This window comes from Prunus dulcis, chromosome 6 (assembly GCF_902201215.1).
Source record: "Prunus dulcis chromosome 6, ALMONDv2, whole genome shotgun sequence".
NCBI classification, from domain to species: domain Eukaryota; kingdom Viridiplantae; phylum Streptophyta; class Magnoliopsida; order Rosales; family Rosaceae; genus Prunus; species Prunus dulcis.
Window position 1 is genome coordinate 2080411 of NC_047655.1, and position 14615 is coordinate 2095025.

Consider the following 14615-nt stretch of genomic DNA (forward strand, 5'->3'; position numbering starts at 1 on the left):
TCATGACATTCAGCAGAGCATTAATGTGACTTCTGAATGTTTTACACACCTGGTTAAAAAAAGAGGGAAAAAAAAGTGATTCACTAACTTGTTTACACAAAATAACAAAGAGAGCAAAAACCAAAAACTTTCTGCCAATTAATTGACTCAGAATGAACAAAGAGTCCATTTAAAAAAATAAACCCACTTAGATAAATAAAACAAAAACCCATCTGCATCACCATCTCTAAATTAACAACAATACCCAATTACAATATTATTAATTAATAGAATAAAGAAGTTGCTCTTGGATCCAGATCTTCTGCTTTTCTTCTATAAACAAAACATGGGGTTCCTCCCTCTACAATCCCAAAACAGATCACCTGCTCTCTTCTCTCAGCAATGCCTGCTACTCTAAGGAATCTCTTGCTTTCTCCCAATATCTTCTCCATCACCTTACTTCTTTCAATAAACTCTCTTTTCTTTTCTTGTTACTCAATTGATGAACAAGGCCAAGCTCTTCTAGCATGGAAGAACAGCTTAAACGGTTCCACAGATGCATTGAAATCATGGAATCCTTTAGACACAAGTCCATGCAACTGGTTCGGGGTCCGCTGCAGCTCCAATGGAGAAGTGGTCGAGATAACCTTGAAAGCATTAGATTTTCAAGGTCCATTGCCTTCAAATTTTCAGTCTCTCAAGTCCTTAAAGACCCTTATCCTCTCTTCCTCGAATCTCACTGGCACAATTCCCAAAGAGTTTGGACAGTATCGTGAGCTCAGTTTCGTTGATGTCAGTGGCAATTCTCTCTCTGGTGAAATCCCAGAAGAAATATGCAGGCTAAACAAACTGCAAAGTTTATCTCTCAATACAAATTTTCTCGAAGGGAAAATCCCTTCAGGCATTGGAAATCTCTCAAGTCTTGTGTATCTGACTCTCTATGACAACCAACTCAGTGGTGAAATTCCGAAGAGTATTGGATCACTAACAAAGCTAGAAGTTTTCAGAGCAGGAGGGAACAAAAATCTTAATGGTGAGCTGCCTTGGGAGATTGGAAACTGCACCAACTTGGTCATGTTAGGCCTTGCTGAAACCAGCATTACCGGAAGCCTTCCCTCATCGATTGGAATGCTTAAAAGAATCCAAACCATTGTCTTATATACATCTCTGTTGTCTGGTCCAATCCCTGAAGAAATTGGAAACTGCAGTGAGTTGCAGAACTTGTACTTGTACCAGAATTCCATCACTGGTCCAATCCCAAGGAGAATTGGGGAGCTCAGCAAGCTTCAGAGTCTACTGCTGTGGCAGAACAGCTTGGTGGGGTCAATTCCTGATGAGCTTCGAAGCTGCAGGGAGCTCACAGTCATGGATTTATCAGAAAATCTTCTGACAGGCAAGATACCTAAAAGTTTTGGTGAGCTTTCCAAGCTTCAAGAGCTTCAGCTGAGTGTCAATCAGTTATCAGGTACTATACCTTCTGAAATTTCAAATTGCATGGATCTGATTCATTTGGAAGTGGACAACAACGACATTTCAGGGGAGATTCCTGTTCTCATTGGCAACCTTAAGAGCTTAACTCTATTTTTTGCCTGGCAAAATAGGCTTACGGGCAATATTCCTGAGAGTCTCTCAGACTGTCAAGAGCTTCAGGCTGTTGATCTTTCTTACAACAATTTATTTGGTTCAATACCAAGAAATATTTTTGGATTGAGAAATCTCACCAAGCTGCTGCTACTTTCCAATGATTTATCTGGTTTTATACCGCCGGATATAGGAAACTGCACGAGCCTGTACAGGTTAAGGTTAAATCACAACAGGCTGGCAGGTACTGTTCCATCGGAGATTGGCAACTTGAAGAGCTTGAACTTTGTTGATTTGAGCAACAACCGTCTTGTTGGAGCAGTCCCTCCATCAATATCAGGATGTCAGAACCTTGAGTTTCTTGATCTTCATTCAAATGGGATCACTGGTTCTGTCCCTGATACTCTGCCTACAAGCCTGCAGTTTGTTGACATCTCAGACAATAGGCTTACTGGTCAGCTTCCTCATAGCATTGGGTCATTAACGGAGTTAACAAAACTCAACCTGGGGAAGAATCAGCTCTCTGGCAGCATACCAGCCGAGATCCTTTCTTGCAGTAAGCTTCAATTGCTAGACCTTGGCAACAATGGCTTCTCAGGTGAAATTCCAAAGCAACTTGGTCAAATTCCTTCACTTGAAATATCTCTCAATCTAAGCTGTAACCTGTTTTCTGGTGAAATCCCATCCCAATTCTCTGGCCTTAGCAAGCTAGGAGTTCTTGACCTCTCCCACAATAAGCTCTCTGGAAACTTAAACACTCTCAAAAACCTTGAAAACCTTGTTTCCCTCAATGTCTCTTTCAATGACTTATCTGGTGAATTGCCTAACACCCCATTCTTTCGGAAACTCCCGCTTAGTGACCTTACTGCAAATAAAGGTCTCTACATCTCTGGCGGAGTTGTAACCCCGGCTGATAGGATACGATCAAGCCACAACAGATCAGTTATGAAGCTAATCACGTCCATTCTCATTAGTATCAGTGGAGTACTTCTCCTGCTTGCTGTCTATTCACTAGTCCGTGCTCAAATAGCCAGCAACATTCTCAGGGAAGATGATAACTGGGAAATGACCTTGTACCAGAAGCTTGAATTCTCCGTAGATGACATAGTCAAGAATTTGACATCATCTAATGTGATTGGCACTGGAAGCTCTGGAGTTGTATACAGGGTGGCAATTCCAAATGGAGAAACACTAGCAGTGAAGAAGATGTGGTCATCAGAAGAGTCAGGAGCATTCAACTCTGAAATTCTGACACTGGGTTCAATCAGGCACAAGAACATCATCAGGCTTTTGGGTTGGGGTTCGAACCGAAGCCTGAAACTTCTGTTCTACGATTACCTTCCCAATGGAAGCTTGAGCTCTCTGCTACATGGTGCTGGGAAGGGAGGAGCAGATTGGGAGGCTAGATATGATGTTGTCTTAGGCGTGGCTCATGCGCTTGCCTACTTGCACCACGACTGTGTGCCTGCTATTTTGCATGGTGATGTCAAAGCTATGAACGTGTTGTTGGGTCCTGGCTATGAGCCTTACCTTGCTGACTTTGGATTAGCTAGGATTGTGAATAGCAGTGGTGATGATGACTTTTCTAAAACAAGCCAAAGGCCTCAATTAGCTGGTTCTTATGGATACATGGCTCCAGGTAATCTTTCTTTCCATAATTTTAGTTAGTTCCTAATTTTCTTACCATATATATATATATATATATATTCCAAAATTCACTAAATTTAGTTGGTTCCTAACTTGTTTCATGTTTTCTTTTTGTGTGACTACAGAGCATGCATCAATGCAGCGTATCACTGAGAAGAGTGATGTCTACAGTTTTGGTGTGGTTCTTTTAGAGGTATTAACAGGGAGGCATCCATTAGACCCAACTTTGCCAGGGGGTGCACATTTAGTTCAATGGATTCGTGAGCACTTGGCAAGGAATCGAGATCCGGTCGACATCCTTGATCAGAAGCTTAGGGGAAGAGCTGATCCTACAATGCACGAAATGCTGCAAACACTAGCTGTGGCATTCCTTTGTGTCAGCACTCGTGCTGATGATCGCCCGATGATGAAAGATGTTGTAGCAATGCTTACAGAAATTCGACATGTTGAGACTGCAAGGGGAGAACCAGAATTGTTAAAGGGAGGAGGGTTGCAATCAATTTTGGCATCCCCTCCTGCCAGGAAAGCAGTTTCACAAGGCTCTTCTAACTGCTCCTTTGCTTTCTCTGAAGATTCAATGCAATGAGAAGTTATGAACTTTCATCCATTGTGCATATTATCTTGGGAGAATCAAAATCCCATAGAGCAAGGAAGAATATAGAGGAAGAATATTAGTGTAAATTGAGATTTTAATTATATGTGGTTCTTGTAGATTGAAATAATCAATGCCTCCCCACTAAGAAAGAATGGTCTTTGGGGGAATAGGTGATGGCTTAACTGTCTTCTGGAGTGAGAGTAAATGCAGGGTATGTAGTATAAGTGTTAAACAATGATTGGTATTTTTGGATTTATGTAATTAGAATTTAATGTGAGGGAATGAGATTCCATTCCATGACATCTTTTCTTTCCAGCAATGCTCACATGGTCCCCCAACTCCACATCACATGTCCATGTGCTTATCTGAGCAAGACTTTCCAGCAAAGAAATACTAATCTTGGATTAGAAGACTTCATCTTTCATTATCAGAAAGCACATGTAGAAAAGCAGGATCATTATTTATACCTGTACAGATATGTAATACACAAACCAAGTAAACTGTTCCATAACATTACAGCTGCACATGGATTTGCATCCACTTTATGAGCATACTGCGGAGATCTAAGTTTAAGTACTTTCTTAAGAGGTCCAAAAACACCCTAAAATATCGAAACAAATCTAACGGTTCTTACAGTGAGTATGGACAATACAAACAAACACATGCAAAGTGAAGCTTGTGATCTTACTATCGCAGGTTGATTAGAGGTAATTATTTTCAAATACAGCAACACAAACAACAAAATTTCATTGAGGTAAATATAAACAATACATGAATACAAAAGAGTCCATTTTCAGCCACAAAATGGTGTTTCCTATCAAAAACAGCTAAATGGTGCCACTTCTTGCTCGTCTTCTAGCTATGTTGTCATTAAAGTAGACTTCGCCCCACCTAAACTAGGTGGTGGTATGGTAGGCAAACGTAACATTATGTCCGGTACTGGTAAGGGCTAAAGTGAGTAATTTTCTAGCCACAGCAGCAAGTGATGTTATCGACCCAAACCCTGTCCATACTACACAACATTTCAGTTGATGGTTATGGACTAGGGTGGGTACTGAGATTCTAACTTCTTTAATACGAAGCCAATAACATCCCAGTTGAATCCACGATACTGAAGCCAACGAACAATCCTTGATTTCCTTGTCTCTTTAGGCACTTCTTGACCTCGAAGCCACTGCTTTGAGGCCTGAACAAGTAAATTATCCATTGAGAGCTTTGACAGGCCATGAACTAACTTCTGATCATTATCTGATTCTCCCTCCTCAAAAACCAATTTAATTGCATTCTCAGCATCAAGTTTACTCACTCCCTTGCTGAAAAGTGCCTGATCCAACAACAATGCTTCATTACATAAAAACAGACATTTCACCCTTGCTAATTTGGATAGTCGATACTAACATTTATCTTGACTTGTTTCATTCTTTCTTATTGCTCTAGATCAGATTTTTAAAACAAATAAAGACTCCAACAAGAGCTGACTACCTAGTGTAATATCAACACGGCTACTCTTTCTTTAATCAGGCTGCACCGTGGAAAAACAAGGATTAACATGACAATCTCAGTCCTTCAACATTTCAATCTAATAATAGTCATCTCAATCTACCAAATTTCTATTATGCTGAAAAATAGTATGGCTTACTTGCTTTATCCGCCTTGGTCCCCAACTTGAGGAAGACCATCTAGAACGAGAAAATGCTTCCGCATACAAGCTATCATTGATTAGGCCTCTACAATAAACTTAAAGGGTCACAAAAGATGTCATATCATATATAATATAGTATGAAACTTTGGAATTCACTTCTGAAAATGACAATATAACTACAGTAAAAAAGTAAAGAAATAGTTGGAGAACAGTTCACATGCGCACAAAAGAACACAATACCAAACATTCAATAATGACTGATCCAAAAAAAGAAAAAAGGTGTTACTCGGGTGCTTTGAAAGACCTAAGAAAAGAAAAGAATAGGAAGGGATATCCAGGTACTGAGAAATCCCCTGTGGTGTTACACTTGAAAAGTTTCAACCTCTTGCTAATGAGATCTGAAAATTGACAATAACCATTGACACGATTGTTAGCCAGCAAAACTAATTCACTATGGTCTACCAGACTTTAAGTTTAGGGCCACAATTTTTTTTATAGAATTGTAAAAAATACTTCCAGATCTCTGTAATCCATTTTTCTTGTGCTTTTTGAGTGGTAACTGAATCAGTCTTACAACTTGCATGTAGAACCAGTTTCTAAGATCATTGTGGCATAATTACCCAAGCATGTGGAGTTTTCAAACATGGTTATTTCCATATAATTGGCTGATGAACACTCTCAACACAAGACATTCTCACGACTAGAAATGTACCTGCTAATGAAGTCATTTATTACTGCCTCAACAGTATCTAGAGAAAAGTTCTTGCCATGTAATTTCTTTCTCAGTTCAACTGCTGTGAAAGCCCTACAAAGAAAAAGAACTTCTTAAACAAATTTTTTCTTCTTTATTCACAGGTAAACATCCTTATTTTCAAACTTCTATAGCATCTTCGCTCCAGGAACGCACACACTCAAACCCTCAAACTGCTATCCAAAGGTATCTTGACAATGTACCTCAGAAGAATTTCTGCCCTCAGACATTCTAGCAGCACTACACCAAGCAGTTCTATGAAGTTATGGAAATTCTAACCTGGTTGCAAGTAATTTTATTGCCACTTTCTCAGCATCATGCAATACATCCTTTTCATAACATTTTTTCACTTGATGAGTATTTAACTCTTCAAAAACCTCCTCAGGTTCTTCCATGAGTTCATAGCCTACATCCCCCGAAAGATGATCAATCTGATCTTCCAACTCTGGAGATGCTATAATGTTTTCAAGAAAATGGCTTCAGTTTTGTGTATAAACAAAGCCTAAAATAAAACTCCACAACTAAACAGACACGATAACAAGAAGCTACAATTGCCAGGGTTAAGTGCAATCATGTCATTAAAGCTATGTTTGTATGTTAAGCTATGTTTGTATGTTACACAATCAATTTGTTTTTTTATTTATTCAAGTAAACTTAGAATACCTTTCTCAACATCATTAAACAAGTAGTTCTTGTAGGAAACGTGATTTTGATTCTGAGGCTTCTCATCGAAGCCCCTATTTTTCTGCACACCTCTTCCACATTGTTTAACCTCACTCTTCAATGCACCCGCATCCAGAAATTCACGGGACTTCTTTTGTTCAGAAACCTTTGTCTGCTGATAATTCTCCGACTTTTTAACTTGAGAAGATTTCTTGGGAATGTACCTAACGGGAACCGACGAACTGTGTTCTCTGCTTTTCAAGCACTTGATTGCAATTTTCTCCCTAGCCCTACAAATGACAGATTTAGTATTAAGTAAGACAAGGTAACAAATCACCAAGAACTTTGAACGATCAGTTACTCAGTTTCTGAGCTGAATTTTCTGTTTGGTTCATGAGAAAACATAGGAAATAGAAGAAAAGTGGACAATTCAATCATTCAGTGTTTGAATCATGAGAATCAAGAGTCCCAGTCGCTCAACTTGTTAACAAATTTGGGGTTTTGTTATTTAAAATTTCAAAATTAACGGTAAAAAGAAAATAACTTTTTTTTTTTCCTTCATTTTCTCGGGAACCATACTAAAGATAGAAACATTATAAAGTGTGAGAATTTCTCACCAGGACATGACGAACACTCGACAGGGCAACTGAAATTGAGTTTTCAAGCAGAGAATTCCAGCGTGAATTGCCATATCTGTTAATTTTCTGCGAGGAAGAAAAGCCCCAATTTGTATGGCGTAGGGTTTTAGATTCAATTGGCGCGTGATTTACAGTATAGATGAAACGGGCGCGGACAACAGGATGGGTTTTGCTTTGTGGGCTTAATTCTCACTATAACTCTGAAGCCCAAATAACCCGTTCCAAGATCGACTTCAGTCCAAACGTAATTTATAGTGACTAATTTAGGCCCAGCTCAAGTTCCATTTTCTCGCCGGACTATGGAACCGGAACCCATACCTGAGACCGATGACACAAGACTAAAGGACACAGGATCCCCGACTCATAATTGAGTCAAAATGATATTTATGGCCACGTGACTTTTCAAAATGATATTTATGGCCCACTTTTTATAAAGAATATGATGTGAAATGACTAAGAGACCATCAAAAATGAGTTAGTCGTTGAATTCATAATTTTATTTGACGGCATCTTGAATGGAAGTCTTAGGAATCTGACAGTGAGGATACATAGACCAATTTTGTATAGTTCATGGGGAAATTAGATTTTATACATAATAGTAAATATACACTTGTATATAACAAGCGCATAATACAACGTAATAGCCAATCAAAATTGAATATGCATTTTTTCATCCAAAAAATAATAATAATATCATTTGATCATTTAGAAAAGGCATTCTTTTTTACCAATTGAAGCTATGGACTCTTTTGTGTGTGTGTGTGTGTTAATTTGCATTCCGAATTCAGCTTGCTGAATTACAAGTTAATAAAATAACAAAACATATAAAGAAAAGAAGTGGGATCAGATTCTTCTTCATGCTCCTCAACTTCTTCTAGAGTTCTTTTCTTAGGGCTCTTATAAGCCATAAGCTGATTCTTACTAGCAGCATCTTGACTCAAACTAGTCTTCTCAAGCACAGCTTTCCCCCTTGCATTTAGAGAATGAACATCCATAGCAGCAGCAGGCCTCACAGACCCTTCACTCATACCTCCAATTTTAACACCTTTAGCAGTCTCCTTGAAAGTTTTCCCGTCTCTTATGCCAGCTTTGGCTTTCGCTTTCCTATTTCTCACCACATTCCACTCAGGATCATACTCTTCCTCTTGATTCATAACAGAGGCCTCCTTCTCTGAGTAGCATTATCCACTCCAGTAATCACATTGGGCTGGGGGAACACCAAGATAACATCATCCCTCAACTGACTCTGGACCTCCTCATCAATCACCAAGTCAGCAGGGAAGAAGTTGGGTTCATGAGGGAGTCTCTCCATTTGTAGGAAATTCATATTGATCACCTAAACATGACAAATATGCTCTTCACCTTTTTTTTTATAACCACAGTAAAAACAGATCTCAAATAAGGTTTCATAGCTAATGAAGCTCCTTATCTCGTCATTCTCCTCCCCAAACACCAAGACTCTTTTCAAGGGTTTGGTCAAGTCAAGTGTCACACAGACTAACAAACATCCCATGGCTTCGAGTAAGAAAATTCTGGTCAACACTGAGAGGGTCACCAATAATGTAGGACTGCTTCATCTCTAAATTGAAGGGGAAGAAATGGAATTCTTACCCAGCACACAATGAAGTCCACAGTGGCATAAAAGGGTGAGAACTCAAGGGTCCATCTCTTCAGGGCAAAGATTAAGCCCTGAACAAACCACGGACGGTTCTCGAGAACATACTCAATTTCCACCTCATCTGTAAACTCAACTTTAAACCACTCTCTGCTCATGTGGTCAATAGAGAAAATCTCCTTGCATTCTCTTCTAATCATTTCTAAACCTATTTCGAATAATTCTACCGGGACATACTTCCTAAACACCTTCCCCACAAGACAAAAATTCTTATAATGCCCTTAGACACTAGAAGCAAGAGCAGTTGCAGTGATCCTTGTTTATACCGAAAATAAACGGCCTATGACCATCGAACACGTGGACAGGATCAATATTTATCACAGAAATCCTTCGGCATGTGGCCTGCCGAAGCCATACATTTTGACTCTTTGGCGACAGGATACGTGTCATGCTCACAATCCGCTCCTACAGTCCCACATCGGAAATATGAGCATAGTGCACGCCTCCCAAAGCCTATATAAGACGACCCCTATCCTCAAAAGGAGAAGAGAGACAAACCTACGGTATACTGCCACTTGACCTGTCATCTAATCTTACTAAAACCGTACTTACTTAAGCATCGGAGAGCTTTCGGCCGGTACCGCATCGGTACCCCAAGGTCTTACCGAACGTGTCCTTTTGCAGGTACTTGCTCTTCCGAAGGCAGATACCTTCCAAAGACATAATATCACTAAGTTGGGCGAAACACGTGCCGAACCACTTTTTCGCATCAACAATCCTAGTCTCAGATTTTTCCATTCTAAACATAAACCTCCTTTTGTTAACACAGAAGGAGAGTGGGAGGAGCTCGCTTTCCCTTTGGACGCATTGGCAAACAATTGAGCACTTATTTGGGGAACAAATATACAATAAGACTAAGCACTAGTAGTAAGCATAAGACACTTAGCATTGGTACCAGAAAAGTTCAAGCAATCCAAATACATAGGCTAGCACACCTGAGAGTAATGATTAGCATTAAGTAGGAAAAACCAATGCATGCAAGAAAGATAATTCAAAAAGGTAAATCTTGAGAGCTTGAGCTTAAAAAACCTAGGAGCTAGTCTAAAACCCCTAAAATTGCTGAATTAAGAGGATTAAGCAATCTAAAAAAATAAATCAAAGAGCTAGCAAGGGAAAGACCAATAGCACTATAGATAAATGATAAGCCCAAAGCATGCTCAATATCAAAGACATTAAGAGAGAGAGAGAGAGAGAGAGAGAGAGAGAGGTATTGAGAAAAAGGTGATTTCGTATAACCAGACAATCTCGAGGAGATCAGACGTTTTTTTGTTTGTATTGATTGTCACCCAAAAGGGGCCAATCCAAATGGGGAATGCTAGCAACCTTCTCTTTTGGACCTTCTCCATTTTCCACATAAAATGTGTCATTATCCTTACACTTAAAAAAAAATATATATATATATATATATATATATAATGCATCACACAAGCTCATTTTTGTTTTGCAATTTATCCTTATTGAATGTATTGGTTTTTTTATAACTTTATTACCACCTTATTAAAACATATATAAATAAAAAAAATGATGATTTTATTTATTTATTTTTAAAAGTGTCTTCTTCTTTTTTTTCAAAGAGAACGTTTGTTTTTTTTTTTTTCCACAAAAAAAATGACAATAAACATAAATATTAATAACAATAACATATCAGAAGAAAACAAAACAAAACAGTAAAACATAAATAACAATAAACATAACATAAATATTATAAGAAGCAAAATAAGCAAAAAGAAAAAAAAAGAGCAATAAACATAAATGAAAAGAAGCAAAAGAAGCAAAAGATTAAATGGACAATAGTAAATTTTTTTTTTTTTGAAGTATTAAACGGACAATAGTAAAAGAAGCAAAATCTGTTTTCTAGAAGAAACAAAAATGGACATTAAACACATTCAAAGTAAAAAAGGTGACAAGAAATGAAGTTTGTAACTAGGAGTTTTTCCAGGCATGGTCGAAGGGGGACGAGGGGGCACTTTAACGGAGGCAAGGCCCCTGCTCCTGCTTGCGGTTGAGCGGGTACGGCTACTTGTTAGCCCGACGTCCGAGCCCATTGGTGTAGAGAGACACTCGCCTAATCCCCGATGGCTTAGCCCATTTTTTGTACTTGTTACGGTCTTTCATCAATAAATACTACCGCTTTCGATTATAAAAAAATTATATTTATATATATATATATATATATAAAAAGACTAATTTCTTGTAAAAAAAAAAAATTCAATATATTTAATAAGAGTAAACTTGGAAAATAAAAATTGGTTTATGTGGTACATTAATAACATCGTTTTAAGTATAAGGAAAGTGACACATGTCATGAGTTAAATGGAGAAGGTCCAAAAAAGAAGGTTAGAGAGAAGGTTGCTAGCATTCCCCTTTATCTATTACCATCATAAAAACTCCACGGGCCGATGATTTTAAAAATAATCTTTATGCACTTCTCTTCAATAGGGACGTAGAGAAAAAAAAAATTTGATTAAAGAATAACTATTTTGAATTTTGTATTATAAAAATAATTATTCGAAATTGATTAAAAAATAATTATTCGAAATTGATTATAAAATAAAAAGAGAATGTGGGGACAGATGTCAAGACAATAGTGCGTTAGCCCAAATGCAACGTGTGATGTGAGTGAGTGAGTTGCTAAATATAAATAAATAAATAAAATTAAAGCCGTTAGCGGACTAGGTGCTAGATTTGACGACCACGTGTTTTCTGCTCTAGATAACATTCATAGTACCTGACCCAAACAAAAAAATATTTTTTTAAAATAATCTCAATATACCCTACTATACCAAGCAACATACTTAAAGTAATTTTTATTTATATTTTTGGTAAAAAGTTAATACCTTTTTACCAACCCTGATGTAAATACATGCAATTTCCCTGCCTAGATTTACCAGGTACCTTCCACCTACCTCATTTCCTTTCCTAGCCATGTGACACATCATTTTTCCCCTTTACCTTTTCCTACCTAAAATCCTACATAACAAAAATGATGTATGACATGTAGAAAGTTAGAGCCAAAACTTTAATGTTTATGGGTGAAAATGTGAAACACACAATTTAATTATACAATCCTTTTTGGCTATTGAGATAATGAAAATTTTTGGATGGGGAGGGAGGACATGATGACTTTTGGCCTAGGCCCGACTACGCCGCTACCCAATACATGACATCTATTATGTCGCGTGACACGATGAATGGCAGACATTAAAACATGCGTCAACTACATAAGAAAAAAGAGCCAAAGTTAGTCAATTCCCACGAAAACAAAACATTAAGGTCCTTTTAAGTTTGTTAAAGGGCAAAGCTTTTGATCATTGACAATCGCTTAGTTCGGCCGTAGGAGAATCTATAAAGCCAAAACACTACCACTCATAAAAGTCTAAAAAGAGACATTGCACCTCTTAGGCTTAACCAAACACGTTTTTCCACTTTGGAAAAACCAAGAAACTCACCCCAAAAAACAATAAATGAAAAATATATACATTTTGCTGCTCAAACCCACCGGGTTTGTCCCGGTTTTGTTTTGTTTTTTTTCCTTTTTGTTAATAAATTCATTTTTAAATTACAAACCAAAAAAAAAAAAAATCCTAAATATGCCATCGCATCTTAATCCTTGAAGATGACGTCATTGGCCATACTCATCAACGGTCCAATCGCATCCTGCGGGAACTTCCTTGCGAACAGAAATGGGTCCCGCCGTTCTGTCAAAGACCAATCAGAGCCGTTGCCGCTCTCCTTCTCGTCACCGTATTTCGGCCTGTCGTTTCTCAAGGTGGTGATCAAATGGGGCCCCAAGTCGGAGGCCTGATACGTGCGGGGGTGGCCATCGAATCTCCCGCGCCAGTCCACGTGCGTGAGGGTAGCGGGCACACACCCGCCCGGTTCTCTCATGTTCAGGAAGGTAGGAAAGTAATTTTCCTCAGGGTAACACGTGTCCCAACGCTGGCACGGTAGCTTGAACTTGGACCAGAGCTGGTGGTCACCCACAACCACCCTCGCATGCTTCCGCTTCAGGATCCAGAATTGGGACCCGATTCGAAACTCCTCCAGCTTCACCTGTGGCAGCATCGCGTCCTCCCCACGGGCCGCCCACCTGTCGTACGCCCCGATCTCGTTGTCTAAAATCTCGATGAAGCTCTTCTTCGATCGAGCGAGGGTTTGGTACGTGAAGTTGAAGGACCGGATGGGGATACAAGAAGGAGAGAGAAGCGCGAACATGGCGTTCTTGGGGTCATCGAGGAGGGCGTGGGCGAGCAAACGACGAGTCGCCGAGATGAGAGTGGAGGTGAATCGCTGGGCGGGCTGGGAGTGGATGACCCGGTGGGCGAAGACGCCAGAAAACGGTGGGTCGTAGGGGAATCTCGGGTCAGCGTGGACATATATAGAGAAATGGGTTTTGGGGGTTTGGTTGAAGAAGCATTCCCAGAGAGGGGAGAAGGGAAGAGGGGTGGTGGTTAGGAAGAGGAAGGCGATTTTGGGACGATCGGAGCAAGGCGGGCGAGACTTGACACGGGTGGCGAGGTGGAAGAGCGAGTCGTCATCTAATGGGAGGGATTTTGGCGGTGAAATTAGGTTGATTTTTTGGTAGGTTTTGGTGAGTTTTAGGGATTGGGGGATTTGGGTGGGGATGGTGGTGGTTGGGCTTGTGATGGTGAAGATTATGGTGAGAGGCAAACAGAGAAGAAAGGCGCAGATGAGAGAAAATGGCGTTGGGGAGAGCATGGTTTTGTGGTTGAGAGAGAGAGAGAGAGAGAGAGACAGTGACTGGTATTTTTAGTGGAAAATGGAGAGTGAGATTTGGTGGAAGAAGATGAGGAGCATGGTGATTTACGGCGGGGATAAGATTGATGACAACCTAAAAGCGCTTTTTAAATTACTTTTTAACTTATTTTAGAAATAATTTGTTGTCTTTTGTTTGGAGGATATAAAGGGGATTTAATGCTAAATAACCTGGTTGGTGAAGAGGTATTAATTTTTTTACCAAAAATATAAATAAAAATTACTTTAAGTATGTTGCTTGGTATAGAAGGTATGTTGAGATTATTTTAAAAAAATATTTTTTTGTTTGGGTCAGGTACTGTGAATGTTATCTGGAGCAGAAAACACGTGGTCGTCAAATCTAGCGCCTAGTCCGCTAGCGGTTTTTATTATTATTATTATTATTTTTTAATATTTAGCAACTCACTCACTCACATCACACGTTGCATTTGGGTTAACGCACTATTGTCTTGACATCTGTCCCCACATTCTCTATTTATTTTATAATTAATTTCGAATAATTATTTTTATATTAAAAAATTCAAAATTGTTATTCTTTAATCAAATTTTTTGTTTCTCTACGTTCCTATTGAAGAGAAGTGCATGAAGATTATTGTTAAACTTTTCTTCAATAGGAACGTAGAGAAAAAAAAAAAATTTGCATCAGCAATTGTATGGGTGAAACTCCA

The 14615-nt window shown here is 38.9% G+C and overlaps 3 protein-coding genes across 5 annotated transcripts; 1 reads left to right on the plus strand and 2 right to left on the minus strand.

Annotated features, from left to right (window-relative positions):
* Positions 1-154: 154 nt before the first annotated feature.
* LOC117632182 (LRR receptor-like serine/threonine-protein kinase) lies at positions 155-4104 on the plus strand. The gene is made up of 2 exons (XM_034365605.1): positions 155-3199; positions 3333-4104. Exons 1-2 carry the CDS (start codon positions 382-384, stop codon positions 3791-3793), a joined length of 3279 nt encoding a protein of 1092 aa, XP_034221496.1. The 5' UTR covers positions 155-381; the 3' UTR covers positions 3794-4104.
* A 420-nt stretch (positions 4105-4524) lies between these two features.
* On the minus strand, positions 4525-7638 carry LOC117629686 (regulatory protein RecX). 3 transcript variants are annotated; one of them, XM_034362257.1, is made up of 7 exons: positions 7476-7607; positions 6859-7148; positions 6475-6649; positions 6157-6249; positions 5442-5529; positions 5285-5324; positions 5010-5126 (listed from the first exon to the last, which is right to left on the minus strand). In XM_034362257.1, the coding sequence occupies exons 1-6, from the start codon at positions 7547-7549 to the stop codon at positions 5316-5318; spliced, it is 729 nt and encodes a 242-aa protein (XP_034218148.1). In that variant the 5' UTR covers positions 7550-7607; the 3' UTR covers positions 5010-5126; positions 5285-5315. The 3 variants fall into 3 exon arrangements, with proteins under 3 accessions (XP_034218146.1, XP_034218147.1, XP_034218148.1); XM_034362255.1 differs by lacking the exon at positions 5285-5324 and having other exon boundaries at positions 4525-5126; positions 7476-7638; XM_034362256.1 differs by lacking the exons at positions 5285-5324; positions 6157-6249 and having other exon boundaries at positions 4525-5126.
* A 4858-nt stretch (positions 7639-12496) lies between these two features.
* Positions 12497-13931, minus strand: LOC117632560 (glycosyltransferase BC10-like). Its single transcript, XM_034366079.1, has one exon. The coding sequence runs from the start codon at positions 13888-13890 to the stop codon at positions 12775-12777; it is 1116 nt and encodes a 371-aa protein (XP_034221970.1). The 5' UTR covers positions 13891-13931; the 3' UTR covers positions 12497-12774.
* Positions 13932-14615: the final 684 nt, after the last annotated feature.